We start from the raw sequence: 21,736 nt of genomic DNA on the forward strand, positions 1-21,736 counted from the left end.
CTGCCGAGGCCTGTGGCCGAGGAGGTCTGGGCCAGCTGTCTGGTTTGTGTGACTTTAAGAGGCTTCTGTAAAAAAAAAAACCAGCCCAGGTGAGAGGGAGCCCGCAATGCTGGTGGCCTCCCTTAGCCCGCTCTCCGGAGTTGACTCTGTCCCCGCTGACACCTCTGCCACATCACCTGGTGCTGCCCTAGCTGGGGCACCCTAGCTTGCCCTCAGTGAGGTCCTGAGTCCAGGCAGAGAAGATAACATACCTCTTCTGTGCAACCTACTGAGTCAATGGGAGCGTCTCAGAAGGAACTGAGCTAAGAAAGTGAGGGACCATCAGGATGTAAAATAAACACATTATAGAAATGCAAAAACACAAGCGTTTTTATGCATAAATTCCTATTCTTATATTCTAAAAATGCCAGTTCACTAGCTTCTGATACAACTTCATATGGACCTGACCTGAGGTTTTGAAATCCCAAAGAGACAGAGTATTTAGTGCAGTTACCCCCCGAAGAACAGAACCTCGGGGGACAGCACCCCGTTTCAGCACCTCTGATTGTTTCTTGTCCCTCTGGGATCCCCTGTGAGTGGAACCTCATGACAAACAATGGGACAGACACCCAGGGCTGCCCAGCAGTGGCTGCCAGTCTACCTGTCCTACCTACGATCCCGCAGGTTCTGTCGGAGCCTCGGGCCACACTGCGGTCCCTTGACACCGCCCTAACGGATGGATGACTAATGGGCCCCGGGGCTGTGAAAGGCAGCATGCTGGGGCTGCGGGCACAGGGCAGATTCCCTTTTCAGGAAGTCTCCTCCCTTTGCTGAGTCAGCATCCCCCTGCCCGCCCCGCCGAGCGCACTGCAACCGGCACACCAGGCAGCAAGTCACGGCCTGTCCGGTGAGGCAGCCAGTGGCTGGGCCGCCTCGCTCAGAACATTTCTCCTTTTTCGATCGTCTTCATGGTAGAAAACATGACACAGCAAGCGTTTTCGTTCACCTGAGATGGGGGAGCCCAGCTGCTGGGCTGAGAAATACAGAAAAGTCATCCGTAAGATATAGGTTCACCTCTCTATGCTGAGCCTTCTGTATCAGGCCTCCCGTCACCTTTGTGACCAGATGGAAGCGTGTCCCTCTTGGCTTCTCTTGTCCCTGGTAAATGTATTACAAACCTCTCTACAATTCAGTGCTTCCTCTGGCCAGTCTAAGCAGAAAGTAGCCTGGCAAAGCGAGTCAGTCTCCTTCCCTGACAATCCCGGAGGGCGTCACATGGGCCTTCCAGCCCAGCCCACCTCGCAGGTGAAGAGCGCCCCAAATGTTTTCCTTCCAGAGACTGTGTGAAGTGCCGCTAGTGGGGGAGGCTGCAGAGAGACTCTCCCCTGGATCGGGTTTCCGGGGCCTCCTCTTGTGCTCTGGGAAGCGCTGATGCCACCTGCTTCGGGCATCGTCTCCCTGGGCCTTGGGACACCTGCGGCGCTGGCCTGACTCCCCGCCAGGTGCTGCTCTTTCCTGTTAAAAGCCAGAGCAGGGCCAGGGGTGGAGACGAAGGGTGATAAGAGCTGGGCTCTTCAGCTCTGATGGTGCCTCTTGATAAAGTGGCAGGGACCAGCCATCTGTGAGCCTCCCCACAGAGGACACCCTAGGAAGTCTGTGAGACTCAATCCAAAAAACTCTACTCCTACCTTCCTCTGAAGGGACACAGCCTTCCGGGCCTCCCGCTGAGGACTTAACCCTGTGTTAAAACGTAAAACCAGCCTTCAGCCCCTGCCCATCACCGCTAGTGCCTGAAGCTCCTCTTCGGATGATTCAGGAGCTGATGAACCAGGTGGGGATCCGTCCATGGTCTTCTCCGTGGCTTCTCTGCCTTGACCTTTTACTGCTCACCCTTCTAGTCATCCAGAGGGCGTCGGGAGCAGGCACATGAGAGCAGGCTGGTCTCGGTTTATCTCCCTCGCGTTCAGCTCTGGTCAAAGGCTGGGTGGAGAAAGACAGCGTGGCTGGAGCAGGGCTTCACATGGCTCTGTGGATCCCCTGTGTCCCTGCGCCCACACCGCACACGTGACGGAGGACTGGGATTGCGAGGGGTGGGGTGGGGTCATGAGCATCTTCTGTTTCTCTTCCGTAGGACAAGATCCAGAAGCTTTATGAGCGGAAGATAAAGGAGGGCATGGATATGAACTACTTTATCCAAAGGAAGAAAGAATTCCGGAACCCCAGGTGAGTTTCTCATGGGTCTGGTCTGCAGGAATCAGTTGAGTCATTGATGTTGGACTGGGGACCAGGATGCCCCCATGGAGGTGGCAAGGGAAGGCCAAGTAAGATTTCACCTGAGCCCAGAGGGGTCAGGGCCATCACCCAAACTGTATTGTCCCAGCTGGAGTTTCACCAGGCTGAACACATACACTGGTGTGTAGAGTAGAAGCCCGTGGACCTGGACTAGAACTGGGAAGGCCCAACCAGGTTCTCATCCCCACTGCTCTTGAAGCCCACGACCTCACAGGGCCTTGGTTTCCTCACCTGTGCAATGAGGGGCTTAGACTGGACCATCACTGCGGATTCTTCTTGCCCCTTTAAAAAGTCATCGATTCTGCTTGAAAGTGAGGTTTTAGGAACAGAGCTGCCTCTGGGTCTTACTCTAATCAGTGCCTGAGCAAGTGACACACCTGGGAAAGAGTCTGGTGTAGTAACAGCAGGGACCTGCCCTGGCCTTCGTGTGGGCCTGAGTTTGGTGACCCCATACTAGCCACAAACTGAAGGTCAGCTGTCTGGATGAGACCCAAAAACCACAGCCCTCCGCGCTCGTCCTGACCCCTGGCTAGCAGTCCATCTCTCTGCGAAAGCAGAGAGTCAGAAGTGACTTAATGTCAGACCACTGGACAGTTCTCCCATCAGGAAGCTTGCTTAGAACAAGTCAGCCAGGTTTAAAGGTATCGTCAGCCCAGGAGCTGGATGCTTTCGATCTCTCAAAACCTGGGATGAGGGCCTGCTCAGAGCCGTGAATTCTTCTTTCAGCATCTATGAGAAGCTGATCCAGTTCTGTGCAATCGATGAGCTCGGCACCAATTACCCAAAGGTACGTCCCACACGTGGAGGCTGAGGGAGAACACCCAGGGCCCTGTGCTCGCTCCGCTGGATTTAGCCTGGAGCCTCCAGAAGGTCTGCGTGGCAGGTCTGCTGGCTGCAGACTGTTTGAGCCCCTGTTGCTGTGAAATAGTCCAGTAGAGACTGCGGTGACACACCTGGCCGCCGGGCCCCCGGCTGGTTAGGGCCCGAGCGAGGACACTGCTCGTATAGAACAGCCTGCTGACAAACAGATCACTGCTCTCATAGTCCTAAGGACCAGTTGGCCACTGCCTAGCAGGAGACCGGGGCTAACAGCTGAGCCCCTGTGACCTTGAAGGCCGGGCAACTCCAGCCCAGGAGGATCTGTAGCAAGACTTGGGGTGGGGTGGAGGCTTGGCTTTCTAAGCCATTTGTCATCCAATGGCCTTGAGTGCAGCTGTAACCTTTCTTTTTTTAGGATATGTTTGACCCCCACGGATGGTCTGAGGACTCCTACTATGAGGCGTTAGGTAGGTAGCCATCTATGTGTTCATTCGTCTGCCTCTCCGTGCACCTACACACTGATTCATCCATCCATCTGCCCGTCTGTCCGTGTCAGTCAAGTCGTCAGGCAGCATGTGTTTCAGGGTCCAAGGAGCTGGTATACAGTCTTAGACGGGTCAGACCCTGTCCCTGACTCATGAGGCTCATGATACAGCAGAGAAGACAGAGGATTGAAGAAGGAATTCCATCAACGAGGGTTGCGATGATGGGGATGCAAGCAGGGCCCCCTGACCATGCCGAAGGGGTGCGGCAGTCTCGCTCAGTAAACCAGATTTAAGCAGAGGTTCAAAGGTGCACAGAGGCCAGCCCTGCAGAGCAGACATCGTCCCAGGTGGCGGGGGAAAGCATGTTCTGAGGTCAGCAAGGATGCAGCATTTTCTCAGGGTCCCGCTAGGGAGAACGGGGAGGGATTTCAAAGGGTCCAAGCCTTCAAGTGATAGGTTGCAAACCAGCAGCACATGGACCAGATTCGGCCGGTAGGTGTGTCCTGTTTGGCCCACACAGGTCTCGTCTTGCTTTAATTTGAACTAGTTGCCAACATTCTGCCTAAAAATTCATAATTCCAGCTTCTCGTGGTCCCTGGGAAGGTAGTCCACACTGGGCCTCCCGCATTCCCACAGGGCAGCTGTCAGCTGGAGCTTGAGAGCTGAGCCCTGACAGGAGATGCACAGCCCCCGGCCCTGAGCCTTTGCATTGGAGGCCATGGAGTCCCAAAGGCCACCTTAGTGCCTCAAACAAGATCGCAGGGGTCGCAGCGAGTGACGGACTAGTGTGGAAGCTGTTCCGACTGCTCTCGTAACAGCCTCTCTTGTCTTTGCAGCCAAAGCCCAAAAGATTGAAATGGACAAATTGGAAAAGGCCAAAAAGGAGAGAACGAAAGTAAGTGATGGACACACATCTTGGATGAAAAGGGCAGGGTTTGGAGCGCGTGGGTCCTGCTGGCTGAGCCCAGAGGGCTTCAGACTGCCCTCCCCACCCCCGACCCCACCCTGGCTCATTGCCTGATGATGCTCTGAGCAGCCTTAGGTGCTCCTTGTGGACGGAACAGGCCTTGCTGGGTTTCCAGCCTCTGTAACTCAGCTTGAAGTCGCTTTCCAGTTGCTTCCGTTTGGTTTCTGGGGGCCTTGTAGTTTGCTGCATGTGCCCTCCCTCCTCTCCCTCTTACAGCTGCAGAGCCCTGCTGGCTTTCTCTCTTTGGGGTCATCAGTGTCCTCCCTGGCCTGAATGGAGGCAAGTATTTCCGTCCGAAAGTGCGCTGGTCTCTGCCTTTCTCAGCCTCCAGAGCTGACCTTGGTGGCCTGCCTCGGTGCTTCCCTGTAGGTCCCCTGTCCTATGGCCAGGTGACCCCTCATTTTAGGACCCTCAGCACCACTTCTTCCCAAGCAATATGGGTCCTTTAGGGAGTGGAAATTTGACTGAGACCAAATGTGCTCTGGACACTTTACGACCAGAGTCTCCGAGAGAGAAAGCTCAGGACAGAAACTGCTCCCACATTTGGTTTGGCCTGACCCTCCTGCAGCAGCTGTGACCTCCAGGATGCCCCCCTCACCCCCCAGGCAGAGGCTTCAGGGCCCGGGTGTGCAGGTGGCCCTGTGGGAGCTGGTGCTGGGGGATGATCAGGTTTTCTTTCTTAACCCTTGATTGAATGTCCCTTCTCTCTCTTTCCCTCCCCCTCCCAAACCCCAGGCTTATTGCGGGGACGTGTCTGCAGCGCCTGGGGACCGGAGCTGTCCTTCCCCTGTGCTGGCGGGCACCGCTTCCTCCGGGGTGTGAGGAGGAGGGGCCTGGGCATGTGAGGTGGGGCGGTGGGCAGGGGTTCCCCGGGTGTGTGCAGAAGCCTAGTGATGCTGGGGGCGGTCCAGTGTCTGTTTGGGAAACTTTTTTCAGAGTAGTAAAAATCCCTCTCAGACACCTATCTGACACCTCTCCCTCCCCCAGACGGTCACAGCAGAGCCGATCCTCAGTGCCTCCTTTGCGTGGTGCCAAACTCTGTCCCCCGGGAGCAGACGGCTGGCAAAAGGACGTGGATCAGCAGCTTTGCCCAGGTCTTACTCTCTCCCCTCTCCTCCTCCAGATCGAGTTTGTGACAGGCACCAAGAAAGGCACCACGACCAACGCCACGGCCACCACCACAACCACGGCCAGCACCGCCGTTGCAGGTAGAAGGCGGATTGTCCGCTTACAGCCACATCACAGATGGAGCAAGGGTTTCCCTGCCTTGTTGGGGGCGAGCAGGCCCCGCGGGGAGGTGGGGATCCCCATGGGAGTCGGAGCCTCGGCTCCACCTTGCCATGCTTTCATCTGAGCCCGGAGTTTGTGAGCCAGCGCGGGAGCCTGGAATGGACTCCCCAGTTCCCTGGCCGCCCCTCAGCTGTGTGCGGCTGCGGCCTCTTTGGCGTCTGCTCCCTAAGTTCTGACCCCAGCCTTCTGGAAATGAGTGTCGCCGTTTGGTTTATCTTGGTCCTGAATGCTCTCTTGTCTTATTCCCAGATGCCCAGAAGAGAAAGAGCAAGTGGGACTCAGCCATCCCGGTGACAACCATAGCCCAGCCCACCATCCTCACCACCACAGCGACCCTGCCAGCCGTTGTCACAGTGACCACCAGTGCCAGTGGCTCCAAGACCACCGTTATCTCTGCCGTGGGAACCATCGTGAAAAAGGCCAAGCAGTGACCCAAGGGACTGGCTCGGTGCGGCTCGGACACTCTCCTTTCCGTCGCAGGAGGAGCCACTTCCGGACTTGACGAGACTGCAGCGCAGCAACCGAGGCCCCGGGAGAGGTGCCACTTTGTGCATTTCAGGACTGGGACCTGCTCCCCAGACGCCACCTCCAGAGAAGCCTTCTTGTGGCATTCTGGTCTGACGAGGACACTGCCGCAGAGGAGCGGGGGTGCACTATGGACAGTGTCCGCACACCCCTTGGGGTCTGTTCCCGATTAAAAGCGCTGTGTTCTTACATCTCGGCGTCTCCGATGCGCTGGCCTCCTCTGCGGCCCATTTTCAGGCATGTGCAAAGCTCAGGTGCCTTCTCCATCTCTCCGGTCGGGGTTATTACTCAGGGTCGATGAGGGGGTGGCCTAGGAAGTTGCTGTGCCATTCCCCGAGTACGCCGCTTGGCGTGGGCAGTGGGGGTTCAGAGTGGGTGAGACCTCGTGTTCCCACTGTCCTGACCCCTTCTCAGGAGCTGCGGCCTCAGCTTCCCTGGGGGTGATTGCACCTCCCCGAGCACTTCTTGGATACACCTAGGCTTTGAAGTCAAGCCAGTTACCAGAATGACTAGGGTTGATCCCCAACCGGCATGGGGAGGGGAGAGGCGTCGGTGCCTGGCCAAGGTCCCTTGGTACCTGGCCAGCGGGCCAGCAGGCTCCGCGTGGCGGGGGAGATGAATCACCTCCTGCCCGGGCTGGGGGCAGCTCGTTGTTGACAGGAGGGCCCAGCCGCTGGGAGGACCTGCCACCCCGCCCTTCCTGTGCCTGTTATCTCGGCCCCGCAGCTGCGCCTGGGCAGCTCAGGGCCCGCTGGGCGCCTCTCGGGGCCAGAGCAGACTTCCCAGCCGCCGCCAGCCCAGAGGGGACGCGGTTTCCTTTCTTGCTCCTTGGCAGCGCTCTGCGCCAACGGAAGGGCTGCGTGTCGGGGAAGGAAGCCGGGCTGCGAAGAGCCATGTGCCCCGCAGAGGAGTATGGTGAACCTGCCCCGCCGTCTCCCCAGGCAAAACCGAGCCGCACCTGTCCCCTCCCACTCACACATGGCTGCCGCTAAGGGACAGTCTTTTGGCCCAGGAGTTTGCAACCCTGGAGAGGAGCTGCCGCCTCCGCCCCCAGAAGTCTCTAAAGGGGCTTCCCGCCCTGCAGCCTCCGACGGGTCCCCCTCTGCGCAAGGTCACTGAAGGTTGCACGGGACAGTGGGGACAGCAGTAAGCATACTGCAGCTGCTCTGGAAGACGGCAGTGGGCCTCAAAAATCCTACAAGGGACTCCCGTGCCCTCTATCCCGCTTCCGGGTGTGTGTCCAAAAGAATCCAAAGCGGAGTCTTGGAGTTAACATCTGCACCCCACGTTCATAGCAGCGTCGTTTGCAACATCCAAGTCACGAAAGCAGCCCAGTGTCCGTTGACAGATGACGGGTGAACAAAATGTGATACGTAAGTAAAATGGAATATTATTCAGCCCTAAAAAGGAATTCTGACTTATGCTACAATGTAGATGTACCTCAAGGACTTTATGCTACATGGCATAAGCCAGTCACACAAAAAAACACTGTATGAGTCCACTTACGTGAGGTATCTAAAGGAATACAATTCACAAAGATGCAAGCTAGAATGGTAGTTAACCACGGTCTAGGGGAGGGGGGAAATAGGGAGCTGTTTAATGGGCATGAAGTTTCAGTTTACAAGATGAGAAAGTTCTGGAGATCTGTTGCCCAAAATTGCGAATATACATAACACAATTGAACTGTACATTTAAAAATGATTAAGATGGTAGTTTTTATGTTACGTTTTTTTCACCATTTTAAAATCTTTTGAGTTTCTGTATAATAATAGTAATTTAATTTTTTTTCTAAAACTCAGAAAACATTTACCTTGTATTGTTGGAGGCACATAGTTCATCCCCTGTCGATAGAGGAAATCTCTCTTTTTTAGTTTTTAAATTAGAAGTCTACCTTCTATTAAATGTAGAAATGGAAAATCACCATTCCTCAACCCCAAAAGAAGAATCGAGTCAGGCAGGGACCAACCGTGCATGCTAAAACCCTTTGGAGAAACGTTGGGAACTGGGCAAGGTGACAAAGCATCATGACTCCCCTCTAGATTACTTCTTCATACAAAGCGAAAAATATATTTCTGCAACGAAGACAGACAGCAGTCACTTCCTTAATAATCACTAACAGGCAGCTGACATCATGTACCACCCAATAAAACACACAGCACAACCTATGACCGTCCTTGCCAAAAATGTTTAACCTGCATCTAATCAGGCTTTTAGACCTAACTTCCAGTGTACAGGAGGCTAAAAAAACAAGTCCAATGACACCATGAGGAAGCAATCAGACAATCCAGACGTGGGACATTCTGCAGGTCAACTGGACTGTCTCTTTAAAAGTCAGCATGCTGGGGAGGGCGCGAGGCGTGGGGGGAGACTTTTTAAAGGAAGAAAGAAAACACAACGGGTGAATGGATTGGACTCGAATTCAAAGGGAAACGATTATAACACTTTTGGGACAACTAAGAAATTTTAACGTGATCGAATCAGATGTTAGGACATTCTTGTTCATTTTCTCAGATGTGATGAAGTTATTATTATATGGGGACTATTCTTAGGAGGTACATGCTTGGAGTTATGAGAGAGAAAATGTCATAATATCTTCAACTTATATTCAAATAAAAAGATAAATACATGACAAATAAAGCAAATATGGCAAAATGTTAATTCTTGGGTCTAGGTGATAAAAATACAGGTGATCTTTACACTCTCCTTCAACTTTCTTATATGTTTGGAAATATTCAAAATAAGAAATTGGTGAGGGAACCATTTCAAAGGGAGTCTACTGGCAACCCCCAGCCCTGGGAGAGACCAGGGCTAGAGACTGTCCACCTGGGAGGCGTCTCCTCAGTTGGATGGCTCGGTTGACACTGGGTCTGTAGACTGGTTACCAGACTCTTCTGCTCACACTTCCCCTGTCTGTCATTTAACTTGTTTATTTATAGAAACATGTACCAGTTTACTAGTAAGTGATGTACAGTGTAAAACACAAAAGTAGTGGATTACCTGGCGCACCCCTGGAGAGCATGCAGCCCACTCTGGAGGTCCCTGAAGCAAGCAGGCGGTGTGTTACATTCCTCTGGGTACCCCCAGCACCTGGCATAGGAGCGCGTTAAATGCTTGTAAAATGAATAAGTGACTGAACTAATGAAAGCATAAGTCAGGCCTACCGGAGCCAGGCGATGAGTGCCGGGGAATTGGGAGCAGCAGTCCAAGGCTCATGGGCTTCTCCATCCTGTTCAGACCTCCCCTCTGGCAGAGCCTACAGAAGAACCACACACAGGCCACCCTCACCCTGGCCCTAAGGCTGCAGAACAAGACAGCAACGTTTATTTTCATCAAATGAATATGTAATACAATGACTCAACCTTTGGGGGCCAGTAACCTATTTGGTGATACAGTGTAAACTAAGGATCCTCTCAGCAAACTCACATTCCTGAATCAGAGTTACCTCGCCTTTTGCACATGATCTCTCATAGCCCATGGTCCCCTGGGGTTCACACTCAGCCTCCAGGTAATGGATCCCTGGAGTCCAACCCACCTGAGGAACCTCCTGGCTTGTTTTTTTAGGGCCTTCCTGGGCCAGACGTCTCACAGAGCTCCAGCCCCCTAGTCATTTTCAGAAGGATGTGGCAATGAGGAGAGGAAGGGGCTGCTGAGCCCAGTGGAGTCTGTGACGTCTGGGTCTGGGTCTCCTTCTCGAGACAGGTGTCTCGGCCCTCCACCCACAGCGGGGTGCATTGCATATCGTCCACCCAGCCCTCTGATGGATGGTGCCGGTAGGCTACTCTGTGCTCCATTTCCCAGGGTGGAGTGGGCACTTGCTGGAGCAGCTCAGGTCCGCGGGGCACTCGTACTGTCCTGGCATGCCCAAACCCGAGTGCCTCGACCAAACTGGGGCTCTTTCCACAGTGCTCCCGGATCCAAGAGCCAGCCTCTCGGAGTGCCTGGCCTGTGCACAGCCGCTCTCAGAGATGCCCGGGCAAGGTGGCTGAGTGGCGACCGTGCTCACAGTTGTGGCAGGTACCATGTGGCTCGTCCCATTTGTTCGCACGATCTCTCAGAACTGGCAGCTCACGAGTCTGATTATAGATGAGAGCACTGAGGCTCGGGGAGGTTACCCAACAATCCCATTTGGTCCAAACCCACTTTTACTGAGCACCTGCTATGTGTCAAGCACTCAGCTAGGTGCTGAAGATAAAAGCTGTGCCAGAGGGCATCTGTCCTCAGGGATGGTTCACAGTCCAAAGGAGAAGAGGGACCACTAACTAAACGGATCATTTCAAGCCAACATGGTTCGGGCAGGGGGTCTGCCAGCGACCGGGTGTTGAGAGGCATTGTTGGCAGGTGGGGCTAGATAAACAGATCAAGCTGAGGTCGTAGAGCGACTTGAGAGACCTCAGCCTGAACACACGTTTATCAACGGCACTTGAAAGATTGCACCAGAGGACTGGAGAGGTCAGATTTGTGAACGAGCGCGTCAAGAGCAACTGTAACAATCCAGGTAAGTGCCTACTCCATGACCCGTGGGTCCCGCCGTTTGATGGCTATCATATATAAGAAGGTTTAAGTGGCTTGCCGGCGGATCCTCGGAGACCCAGTCCTCGCTTGGATCTCCCTCGGGACACTCGTAGGGGTTGGAGGGGAGGCTGAGGGGACCCAGTGAATGGCAGACCTGACTTGGGGCAGCTCCTGGCCCACCCCTTGCGCTGGCACAGGAAGGCGGGAGGCGGCGTGCCCAGAAGTTGCCCTGGCAGTATGTAAGCTCACCGCCCAGGGTCTTGGAGAGGGGAGGACCCCGATCAGGGAACTAAGAGGTCAGCCCAGCTCAGGGCAGCTCAGCACCGGAGTCTGGAGCCTGGAGGGGTGGGGAGGCGCCGCGCCCGCCCGGAGCTGGACTGGAGCGAAAGGGGTGGCTCCTCCCCTGCCCCACCGCGGGCGGTCGGGGCGCTGGGCCGCGCGCCGCGGGAGCCACGGCCTTTTCCGGGGGGCGGGCCCGGTGGCGCCCGGGCTCCTGCCCCGACAGGTGCGCGCCGCGTGCAGGAATGCGGCCGGCCTGACTCACCAGCGCCTCCTTCCTACCTGCCGCCGCCCCATAAAGCGGTCCCTCCCCTCCCCGCCGCCCGCCCCCACGGCAGCCTGCCCTGCGGACAGTCCACCTCCCAGCCGCCTGCAGCCCAGCGGCCGAGCCGAGCCCAGCGCAGGGAGGGCGCGAGTCCGCGCGGAGGTAGGTGCAGCCTTAGACCCAGACCCGGCAGGCGCCGGGTATACGGGGCGCAGGGCAGGAGGGCAGTCACGGGTTGTGCGGCCGCACCCCTCCGCCCCTCCAGGTCCCCGAGCCGCCGGGGCTCGGTGCCCATTCTGGGACCTCAGTTGTTGGAGAGAAGTGAATGCCCACCCCAGCCTGGGCCACGGCTGCAGGGGAGCGGGTGGGGGCCGCGGCTGGCTTTTGTTCCCCAGCTCTTCGCCTTCCTGAAGGCTGGCAGGCACTCGCCGCCACTGCCTGTATAGCCCAGGGCAGGTGCCCAGCCTGCCAGGGTGTGCCCAGGAGTGCAGCTGGGGGTGGAGGGACAGAGGAGCTGGAGAAGATTCTGGGCGGTCAGACCTCTGGGCTAGAGGAGGGTAGCAGGCAGGGGAGGCCTGGGTGCTGAGTGGGTGTTCAGGAGAAGTAGGCAGAAACCAGCATGAGCTGCCAGGCCTACTGGCCTGGACCCCTCCGGGGTTTGCAAAGAAGGTGGAAGGAACGGCCATGTAGAGGCAAAGACCTCCTGCTGGTCTGGGCAGGGCCCATTGTGGGGTGCACAGTCCAGCTGGGGTCTGGGGAGTCCCTGACTCTCCCCCTTCTCTGGGCCAAGCACACGCCTGCCGTCCCCACAAAGTTGGCTCAGGACACCCTCCCTCCAGGAAGCTCTCCCGGCCTTGTCCGACAGCCCTGGGGGCTGTGCCCACCACTGTAACCTCCAGTGCCAGCCCCCGGGTGGCCCTCTGTTTGTGGCCCTGCGTGGCTTCCTAGAGCAGTGGCTGGGATCCTCCTCCTCCACCCATGGCCTTGCCACACCCTGAGCCCCAGGACTGGGCACAAGTGGCATGGTCATTGCTGCTTCCAACAGAGCTGGACATGAAGGCCGAAGGTCTCCCTTCTGGGGGCTGAGGGGAGAGGGGGAACTTGAGGGACAGCGGGTAGGGGTGGCTGCCTCCTTGACCCTGATGCCCATGGGCGGTAGAGCAGCCAAGACGCCAGGAGATGGGAAAGTGGGAGGAGAGAGAGCCACGGTGGCCAGATACAGATGTGCCAAGCTGGGGTCCCACGGGGTGGGAGGGAGGGTGGGTGTGGGGGCAGCTCTGAGCCTCTGTACGTGTGGGTCACAGTGTGTGTCCGTGCGTGTCTGGTCCCTGTGTGTGGAAGGCCTCTGTGTGCCACAGTATGACAACATTCGGGGTGGCAGTCACACACTCCAGGGACCGGGCTGGCATGTAATAAGGCCCAGCAGCCTGGTGTAGCCCAGGGTGGCTTGGAGAGTGCCCGGCCCAGCCCACCACGGCCACATCTTCCGACAAGCCCACCGTGCTAACTGTTATGTGAAATCTCATTGTTTTTAACATCAACAACTTTAAAAACTTTTAAAACACAAGGCAAATGCAGAGTCTCCCAACTGCCATCCTACAGTGTCTGAGGATGACGTGGAGGTTACATGGGAGGGGTCTGGGCCGCTGGGGTCCCGTCCGGGCTCCCCCTGCTGCTGGTGGCGGGGGCAGGGGATCCCAGCAGCCCTGTGCCTTGTCTCCTCTGGGTTCCTGTGCAGATTAAGCAGCAATCACGTACGTGAAGTGCTGGGCTGGTGCCCGCCATGCGCCCAGCCTGTGGGCATGGGAGGGTGAGTAAGAGCCGGCTCGGCCCTGCAGTGCCCACACCTGTGTGTGTAATGGTGCCCCAGAGAGGCCCGCGTCTGCAGCCTGTATTGTGTAGCCTGTGGGTGTGGTGCCTCTGCCCCAGGCTGCTGGAAAGTCATTTCCCCAAAGGAGCCCCCGCCCCTTGGCTGGTTCAGGGCTCCCGTACCCCACCTGGCTCTGCCTGTGGGTGTGCTGGAGCTGCTAGTGGCCTCCTGGGGGCCTCATGCCTTCCTACCTCCCCCCATGGGCCTCCCCAGCATTGTGAGGGCCTCGGCCCTTCAAAGCCCGGGGCTGCCCCTGCTCCACAAGCCCAGGACTGAGAAAGGATCCAAGGAGGCGGGCAGTGGGCATGGTCGTGGCTCTAGGGAAAGAGGCCATGCTGACTTCCGCCCTCTGTTCTGCAGGCCTGGTGGCTCTGGCAAGTCCCTTTTCTTCTGGAGGCCGCAGGACGCCCATTTCTAAAAGGCCTCAGGGATGCCAGGTCCTGCCCCGAAGGCTGCTAATAGTGACCCCAAGGCAGACGAGCTTCCTGGGGTGGCTGGCACAGTGTGTGTGTGTCAGGTGGGGAGCGGGAAGGAATTGCAATCTAGCCCTGGGCAGGGAGGGCAGGGCCCCCCACCTCCGATGGGCCAGGCAGCCACTGAGGAACCCAGCAGCTGCCTTCTCCCCACCTGTCGAGCGGGACCCCTCTCCTCCTGGCTGTACTGCCCTCACCAGAGGGCAAGGGGGCCAGGACAGAAAAGAGACAAGAAAGTAGAGCCAGGCCCTCTGGAGGCGGCCCCTGTGTTGGGTGGCTCTCTCCCTGCCAAGCCTGACCCAGGCCCGCCGGGGTCCGAAAGGCAAAAGCAGAAGCAGCTCTGCCCTCAGGGACCCAGCACACACCTGGCCCTGGAATAGGCTCAGAGCCCAGAGTCCTCAAAAGCAAGAGGGTGGGCGCCTCCCTGGGCAGGGTGCCGCCTGCGGGGCGCCTGCAGGGTGCCTAGCCACGCCAGAGGTGGCGAAGAAGGGGGAGTGCCCTGCCACGCGTAAGATGGGTGGCCCCGGGACGTCCCCGAGGCTCTGAGAGCCCCAGTCCCCACGCCTGTGCAGTGGGAAGCCTAGCGCCTCTTCTGCGGGGCTCGGACGGGGACCCAGGGAGCTGACGGCGCGGGGCGTCCTGTGTCCATTGTCGCTGTTATACAGGAGGAAGAGGATGGCCGGGCCTTGTGCCAGCCCATGGACCAGGCTGCTGCTGGCAGCCCTGCTGAGTGTCAGCTTCCCCGGGGACATGGGTGAGTCTGGCACACCCCTGCAGCACCTCTCTTGGCGGGGCCACACCTTCAGGGCGCTGCCCTCACAGAGGGGCCTTTCACGGGGTGTCTCGCCCGGACGCTCGGCCGTTCAGCACCTGACCACTTGGCACAGTGAGGCCTGGGGAGCTGCGAGCCTGGACCGTGTGGCCTGAGGGCACTGGGAGGCGGAGAACTGGTGTGGAAAACAGAGCCGCGCACCAGCAGTCGGCGGCGCTTGAGGATGTGCTGAGGCCTCGAGAGCAGTCAGATAGTTCCGTAGGAATTCAGAGGAGAGAGGGACCGGCGACTCGTCGCCTGCTCTCCGAGCGCCCGCCATGGGCACGTGGCCCGCGCTGGCTCTTGCCCACGAAACTTGAAATGTGGCTTGTCAGTCGAGGCCATGTGGATAGGCTGAAGTAGACCAGGGGGCAGTATTTACACCAGGGAGCCGGGCAAATGCCGGCCAGGGCTCCGCTGCCTCCCGCCATTGCCTGAGGCCCAGGAGGCCGGGGGGGGGGGGGGCGGGGGGGACATGGCGGGTCCCTACTGTGCTTTACACTGAACAGAACCACAGGGGAGCCTGGGAACCTCTGGGGGAACTCGGGACTGCACCTCATGTGTTTACTGGCACCCTACCGTGGGCCAGGCCTCGGGCTAGGCCCTGGAGGCGCAGCGATAAATGAGGGGTCCGGGCGTGCGCCCTGGCCATGCCGCGTCTCGCTGTGCTGCCTGGGGCGGGCCGTGCAGCAGCCGCGGCCCCCGCGAACAGCCCCTCTGTGAAGTGGGGAGGTCTCGGCGGGGCCCATCTCAGGTCTGCCCGCCCCTCCCTCCCCGCAGCGAACCGCTGCAAGAAGGCCCAGGTGAAGAGCTGCACCGAGTGCATCCGCGTGGACAAAGACTGCGCCTACTGCACGGACCAGGTGAGCGGCCGCCGGCCAACTCCCCACCTGGGTGCCCTGCCTCACCACACCCCACCCTGGCTCTAGCCACGTATGTCCACACTGGCCACACCCTCGGCAGGTGTGGGGGAACGGGCCAGGGTCAGGAAACTCGGGGTGGGGGACTAAATCCAGGGTTGGGAGCGCCAGGGGACAGGCTCCGCGCCCCCTGACTCCGTCTCCCTCTGGCCAGATGTTCAAAGAACGGCGCTGCAACACCCAGACGGAGCTGCTGGCCGCCGGCTGCCGGCCGGAGGGCATAATGGTCATGGAGAGCAGCTTCGAGATCACAGAGGTGCTCAGAGCGGAGGAGCCGGGAGGGGGGCTGTCCATGCCCAGCGCTGGCTGTTTATGGGGGCCCACCGCGTCCCTAGCTGGGCTGACAGGGTCCCTCCTCCCCCGATCACAACAGGAGACCCAGATCGACACCACCCTGCGACGCAGCCAGGTGTCCCCACAGGCCCTGCGGGTCCGCCTGCGGCCGGGTGAGGAGCGGCACTTTGAGCTGGAGGTGTTCGAGCCGATGGAGAGCCCCGTGGACCTCTACATCCTCATGGACTTCTCCAATTCCATGTCCGACGATCTGGACAACCTGAAGCAGATGGGGCAGCACCTGGGTACGGCGGGGCCGGCGGGGCAGCCGCGGGGCTAGGGGCGAGCGGGGCGCCTTGCCCAGCTGGCCGAGCACCTGCTCGGGAGCCCGGGGCTCAGGACAGCCGCACCCCTCCCACGAGGGAGGACAGTCCCTCTCCGCATGCTCAGGAGAGGGTCCTCGAGGTCTGGGACTCCAGAGAAGGCCAAGGCTGCCGACCCCGTCCTGCTCCATGCGTGACTCTGCGCCCCCCAAGTCCCACTTCCCTCATCTGTAAATAGGGACGAGGGTTACAGTGGGCGTGGACTCACGCCCAGCGTGCGAAGTGTTGACAGAGGGTCATTCTCCCCCTTCCTCCTGGCCCCCGTGACGACGTGGAGGTGCTGGGGTTCAGCTGCACCTCTTTTTCCTGTTGACGCCCAGCCCAGGTCCTGAGCCAGCTCACCAGCGACTATACTATCGGATTTGGCAAGTTCGTGGACAAAGTCAGCGTCCCTCAGACAGACATGAGGCCTGAGAAGTGAGTGACCACGTGGGCAGGAGTCCCGGCTATGGGCCCGCCTCCCCTCCACCCAGACCCTTGCAAGTCTTTGGGCTGAAACAGAGCCAGGGGGCGGCTTCCCGCAGAGGGTGGGCACGCGGGAACACGGGGCCTGCTCCCCTGACTCTCTCTCTCCCTCCCGCCCCTGCCCAGGCTGAAGGAGCCTTGGCCCAACAGTGATGCCCCCTTCTCCTTCAAGAATGTCATCAGCCTGACGGACGACGTGGACGAGTTCCGGAGGAAACTGCAGGGAGAGCGGGTCTCGGGCAACCTGGACGCCCCCGAGGGCGGTTTCGACGCCATCCTGCAGACGGCCGTGTGCACCGTGAGTGCTGAGGGGGGTCCTGCTGGCCATGTTTCTCTCCAGGGGCACGAGCCATCCACTGGCTTGTCCTGGTGCCGGGCAGAGGCCCCTACCCACGAAGACAGGCTCAGACACTCTGGGTGGCCTTCAGTTACAATCTGGGAGCCACGGTCCCTGAGCCCGAGCAGTCACAGCCTGCTTTCGCACTGGTCAGCGAACCAGACACGAGTCCTGTGCTTCTGGAATCGTCAGTGCCCTGAGGCCAGCCTCCCACCCAGTCTCCCCAGGAATGTCCGTCTCCCAGGACCCACAAGCGGCCCAGTCTCTGACCGTGCCGGGCAGCTGAAGGGAGCACTTCTTTTGATAAGCGATATCAGTTTTTTCATTTTGAAAATAATACCCTCGTACGGTAGGCAATTCGGAAAACCGAGAACAGACCTTGCACATCATTTCACCGCCAGCGGACCGGCAGGCGTATTTTGTTCCCTTTTCCTCATTTTATATAGTTACAATCAGCGTACTTATAATTTGGAAACTTTTTGTTTTCATTTAACGCTATCATAGACATTTTCCCTCCTGTAACACATAGTTTTTTAGGTCACCCCCCATGTTTTCAAACAAATTGCCACACACTGCCGTACCTCTTTCGACTGATCTTTTCATTGAACCTTGCATGGGGCACACTTTCATTTTTTATTTGTTTGTTTTTAATCTTATTTTACTTTTTACGCCCATGGCGCCTGGCCTTCCTAGGTGGTCTCCCATCCACGTCCTAACGGGGCCGACCCCGCTTAGCTTTCGGGATCGGGCGCGTTGAGGGTGGCGTGGCTGTACGCCAGGGGGTACGTGTCTCTATGCGGTTAGAGCATCCTCCATAGAGGTGACGACCTCGGGGTGGGGGGCGTGGGATGACCCGGCGGGGCGCCCGCAGACCCGCGCCCCCGCCCCCCTCCCCGTCGCGGGCGTCCATCCCTCTCTGCGGTCTCTCGTGTGCTGCCGGTCCGGTCCCGTCCGTCCGCCCGTCCTGCGGCCCAGCAGCGCCCCGCGCCCCCCGCCCCGCGCTGGGGACGCTCTGCGTGACGGCGCGGCGGACGCCCTCGGCCGGCAGCAACGCGCGCTGACGGGCGCGCCCGGTCTCCGCCCCCAGAGGGACATTGGCTGGCGCCCGGACAGCACCCACCTGCTGGTGTTCTCCACCGAGTCCGCCTTCCACTACGAGGCCGACGGTGCCAACGTGCTGGCCGGCATCATGAGCCGCAACGACGAGAAGTGCCACCTGGACCCCACGGGCGCCTACACCCAGTACAGGACGCAGGACTACCCCTCGGTGCCCGCGCTGGTGCGCCTGCTCGCCAAGCACAACATCATCCCCATCTTCGCTGTCACCAACTACTCCTACAGCTACTACGAGGTGCGTGTGCGGGGGAGGCCCGGCCTCTGGGGAGAGCAGGGCGGGTGGGCGTGGCCCGCGGAACTTCCCAGAGACCCCGGCTCCTGCCCTCGCTCCCTCCTCCCCTCTTCCGTACCCTCTCCCTCCCCAAAACTTGTGGCACCTCCCGGAGTGAAGGGGAGATCGTGCGCCCCAAGCCGATAGGGGCTCAGAGGGCAGGCTCTGGGACACGCGGCAGGTCCCCGGCCTTAGCGCCCCCTCTGCAAAGTGGGGGATGACCCCGGAGCCGCTGGGTGGGTGCGACGAGACGGTTCTCGTGGAGGCTCAGCCCGGGGCCCCGCCCTCTCCGCTGCAGAAGCTGCACACGTATTTCCCCGTGTCCTCGCTGGGCGTGCTGCAGGAAGACTCGTCCAACATCGTGGAGCTGCTGCAGGAGGCCTTCAACGTGAGGGGCGCGTGGGCGCGGGGCGCGTGGGCGCGGCCCCTCCCGGCAGGGCTGGTGGGGGAGGCCGGGTGGGCGAAGGGTGTCCCGGGTCGGGGTGGAGAGATAGGGCCGGCCGGTGAGGAAGAGTCCCTGGGGGTCCTGGGGAGCCACCTGTGGCCCCGGCCTCCTACGGGCTCTGCCGCTTTGACCACAAAACCCCCCCACCCCAAGTCCTCCATGCAGATTGGGGCGGAGCACAGCAGGGCCAGGCCAGAGTGGGGGAGCACAGCCCCGCCCGGGCCAGCGTAGGGAAGCCCGGGCTCCCCTGAGACCACTAATCGCCTGCCCTCCTTTAGCGCATTCGCTCCAACCTGGACATCCGGGCCCTGGACAGCCCCCGTGGCCTGCGGACAGAGGTCACCTCCAAGATGTTCCAGAAGACAAAGTCTGGGTCATTTCACATCCGGAGGGGGCAAGTGGTACGCCGCCCTGGGCCCCGGGGTGGGGCGGGCAGGCGCAGCACCCTGCGGGGTGGGCTGGGGGGTCTGCCTGAGCAGAGGTCCAGAGTGTGGCCTCCGGAGTCAGGCAGGCCTGGGTCTGAAGGCCTCCGGGTCAGCCCTGTCTGTGGACGAGCTCGGCGGCCTCCTCAGCGTGTCCAGCACCTCACCTGCACGGAGCTCAGAGGGGCGCTCAGAGGCGTGAAGGGGCCCAGGGAGGCTCTCGTGACGGCCATCACGACCGCCTGGCAGAAGCGAGTTGTCAGCCCCGAGGAAGGGCAGGCAGGGAGCCGGCCTGCGGGCACGGCTGCCCGCCCTGGTCCTCTGGCCGGGCTTGCCGGGCTGACGGCTGGGTCCCCGCAGGGCACCTATCAAGTTCAGCTGCGGGCCATCGAGGACGCGGATGGGACGCACGTGTGCCAGCTGCCAGAGGACGACAGGCAGGGCGGCATCCACCTGAAGCCTTCCTTCTCCGACGGCCTCAGGATGGACGTGGGCATCATCTGCGCCGTGTGCTCCTGCGAGCTGGTACGGCAGCGCCCGGCCTGGGCGAGAGCGGGGCGCCGCCGCCCCCAGCCCCCTCCTTCACAGGGCACCGTGGGGGCAGCGGCAGCAGAGCTGCTCAGCGGCCCTGCCCCCCCCCAAACACCCCGCTGTGTTCTCGTTCTAGCAAAAAGAGGTGCTGTCACCTCACTGCCACTTCCACGGAGACTTCATGTGCGGGCACTGTGTGTGCAACGAGGGCTGGTGAGCGTGTGCCCGGCTGCGGGTGGGCGGCGGGTCACAGGGAGGCCCGGGAGCGGGGCGCGCCGGGTTGTCAGGGGGATGAGTTCGAAGCGCTCGGAAGTTTCCAGATGTGTAGCATACCTCTGGTGAGGCACGCGAGGATCAGGACAGTGGTGGCCGTCAGGGTGTAGGGGCTGGGTGTTTGGGGACAGCAGGGGAGGGAGACTGACTTTTCACTCCTTCCCTTTTGTACCGTGAGTGTTTTGAACCAGGTGTACATGTCACCTAATCAGGAGTGAGCTCATAGAGGACGGGTTAGGCTTTCAAAGCGTCGAGGCAGTGGACAAGTCTCATGAGGAAGGGACGCGGTCGGGGGGGATCTCAGGGACCTGAGGTTCCAGTCAGACAGAGAGCTGTGGCCTCTCAGAGCCTCAGTTTCCTCTTCTGTGAAAGGGAAGGGTGACAGCCCAGCCTCCCCCCCCCCCCCCGGGCCGTGGGCGAGTCGGTGGCTCCTCTCCTAGGAGCGGCAGCAACTGCAACTGCTCCACGGGCTCGCTGAGCGACACGCAGCCGTGCCTGCGGGAGGGTGACGACAAGCCGTGCTCGGGGCAGGGCGAGTGCCAGTGCGGCCACTGCGTGTGCTACGGCGACGGCCGCTACGAGGGCCAGTTCTGCGAGCACGACAACTCCCAGTGTCCCCGCACCTCCGGGTTCCTCTGCAACGGTGAGCTCGGCAGCGCCGCCTGCCACCCTGCCCGGGGCACTGAGGGTGGCCCTGTGCCCCGCCCTGCCCCGCCCTACGGGCCTCCCGTCGGGACCCAGGTCGGGAGGAGAGCCAGGCCGGGGGTCCGAATCCCCAAGTGCAGACCGAGCCCTCCCCCAGACCCCTTGAGCGCCTCCGCACAAAGCCCAGCCCCAACCGGGACATCTCGCCCCCTCTGTAAACTCGAGGCCCACGGCCCAGGTGACACAGTCCCCTTGTGTTGAAGACGCCGGCTTCCCTCAGTCCTCCAGCCCGTGCCCACCTCCCTTCTTCAGTCTCCCACCTCATCAGAGTGAGCGCCACCCAGCTCGACCCTGGGTGGTCGGCGGTATACGCACGGAGGTCCCTCCTTCCTCAGAGGGCGCTACGTTTCCAGCAGGCACGGGCTGAAGTCACGTGCCCTCCATAGCCCCACAGAGCCTAACACAGTGTGGCCCAGGCAGTGGGCACAGAGTCCGGCCAAAGCCTCTGAGCTGGGCAGGGATCACAGAACCCAGACAGCTGCCACGTGGAAGGATCGAATGGCTGAATGGGGCAGGGTGAATGAGAAGGCGCCCATCAGACACTCAGAAAGCCCCGCCCGTATGCTTGCCACTGGGGCGTCGGGCTCCTCCTTTCCTTTCCTGTCGTCCCTGCTTGCTCGTGTCCGACATCTCTCCTCTCCAACTGTCCATCCAGAGCATGCTCAGGGGGAAATGAGAGGGGAACCCAGCACATCTGCAGAAAGGCAGGTGTTTGGCACGGGCAGAGCTGGGGGAGAGGAGGAGAGAGAGATCTTGCTGGGGAAGGACTCAAGGCCGGAATGCGAGGGTTTGGCTTCCTCTCCAAGGCTGGTCCACTTCTAGTCCGGTACAAACTTTTTCTTAAAGGGCCGGGAAACTTTTTCAGCTTCATGAGCGGTGTGGCCTCGGTCATAACAACTCAGCTCTGCATTGTAGCAGAGAGCAGCTATAGACAATACGTAAGCAAATGAACGTAGCTGTGTTCCAACAAAGCTTTCACAAAAACGGAGGGGTGGATGGGCCTGCAGGCCACAGCTAATCAACACTTA

General features: G+C 59.8%; 2 protein-coding genes across 11 annotated transcripts in view; both read left to right on the forward strand.

Moving 5' to 3' along the window:
• Positions 1-6,546, forward strand: part of LOC107501545 (SAP30 binding protein) — a 29,873-nt gene extending 23,327 nt beyond the window's left edge. For all 8 annotated transcript variants that reach the window (XM_016127815.2, XM_036222190.1, XM_016127834.2 and 5 more), the window contains 6 exons: positions 2,111-2,202; positions 2,998-3,058; positions 3,506-3,557; positions 4,412-4,470; positions 5,666-5,750; positions 6,082-6,546. In XM_016127815.2, coding sequence (XP_015983301.1) covers positions 2,111-2,202; positions 2,998-3,058; positions 3,506-3,557; positions 4,412-4,470; positions 5,666-5,750; positions 6,082-6,263 — 531 coding nt within the window. In that variant the 3' untranslated portion in view covers positions 6,264-6,546. The remainder of the gene's footprint in view (positions 1-2,110; positions 2,203-2,997; positions 3,059-3,505; positions 3,558-4,411; positions 4,471-5,665; positions 5,751-6,081) is intronic.
• A 140-nt stretch (positions 6,547-6,686) lies between these two features.
• The window catches only part of ITGB4 (integrin subunit beta 4), a 32,632-nt gene continuing 17,582 nt past the window's right edge, over positions 6,687-21,736 (forward strand). For 2 of the 3 annotated variants that reach the window (XM_036222186.1, XM_036222188.1), the window contains exons 1-13: positions 11,392-11,575; positions 14,422-14,510; positions 15,348-15,430; positions 15,642-15,743; positions 15,861-16,065; positions 16,464-16,560; positions 16,735-16,906; positions 18,033-18,296; positions 18,631-18,720; positions 19,056-19,178; positions 19,560-19,724; positions 19,867-19,943; positions 20,444-20,646. In XM_036222186.1, the coding sequence (XP_036078079.1) occupies positions 14,432-14,510; positions 15,348-15,430; positions 15,642-15,743; positions 15,861-16,065; positions 16,464-16,560; positions 16,735-16,906; positions 18,033-18,296; positions 18,631-18,720; positions 19,056-19,178; positions 19,560-19,724; positions 19,867-19,943; positions 20,444-20,646 (1,660 nt within the window). In that variant the 5' untranslated portion in view covers positions 11,392-11,575; positions 14,422-14,431. Of the gene's footprint in view, positions 10,853-11,391; positions 11,576-14,421; positions 14,511-15,347; positions 15,431-15,641; positions 15,744-15,860; positions 16,066-16,463; positions 16,561-16,734; positions 16,907-18,032; positions 18,297-18,630; positions 18,721-19,055; positions 19,179-19,559; positions 19,725-19,866; positions 19,944-20,443; positions 20,647-21,736 lie in introns of those variants that run through there. The other variant, XM_036222187.1, reaches the window with a different exon arrangement.

This window comes from Rousettus aegyptiacus, unplaced genomic scaffold (assembly GCF_014176215.1).
Source record: "Rousettus aegyptiacus isolate mRouAeg1 unplaced genomic scaffold, mRouAeg1.p scaffold_m13_p_6, whole genome shotgun sequence".
NCBI lineage: Eukaryota > Metazoa > Chordata > Mammalia > Chiroptera > Pteropodidae > Rousettus > Rousettus aegyptiacus.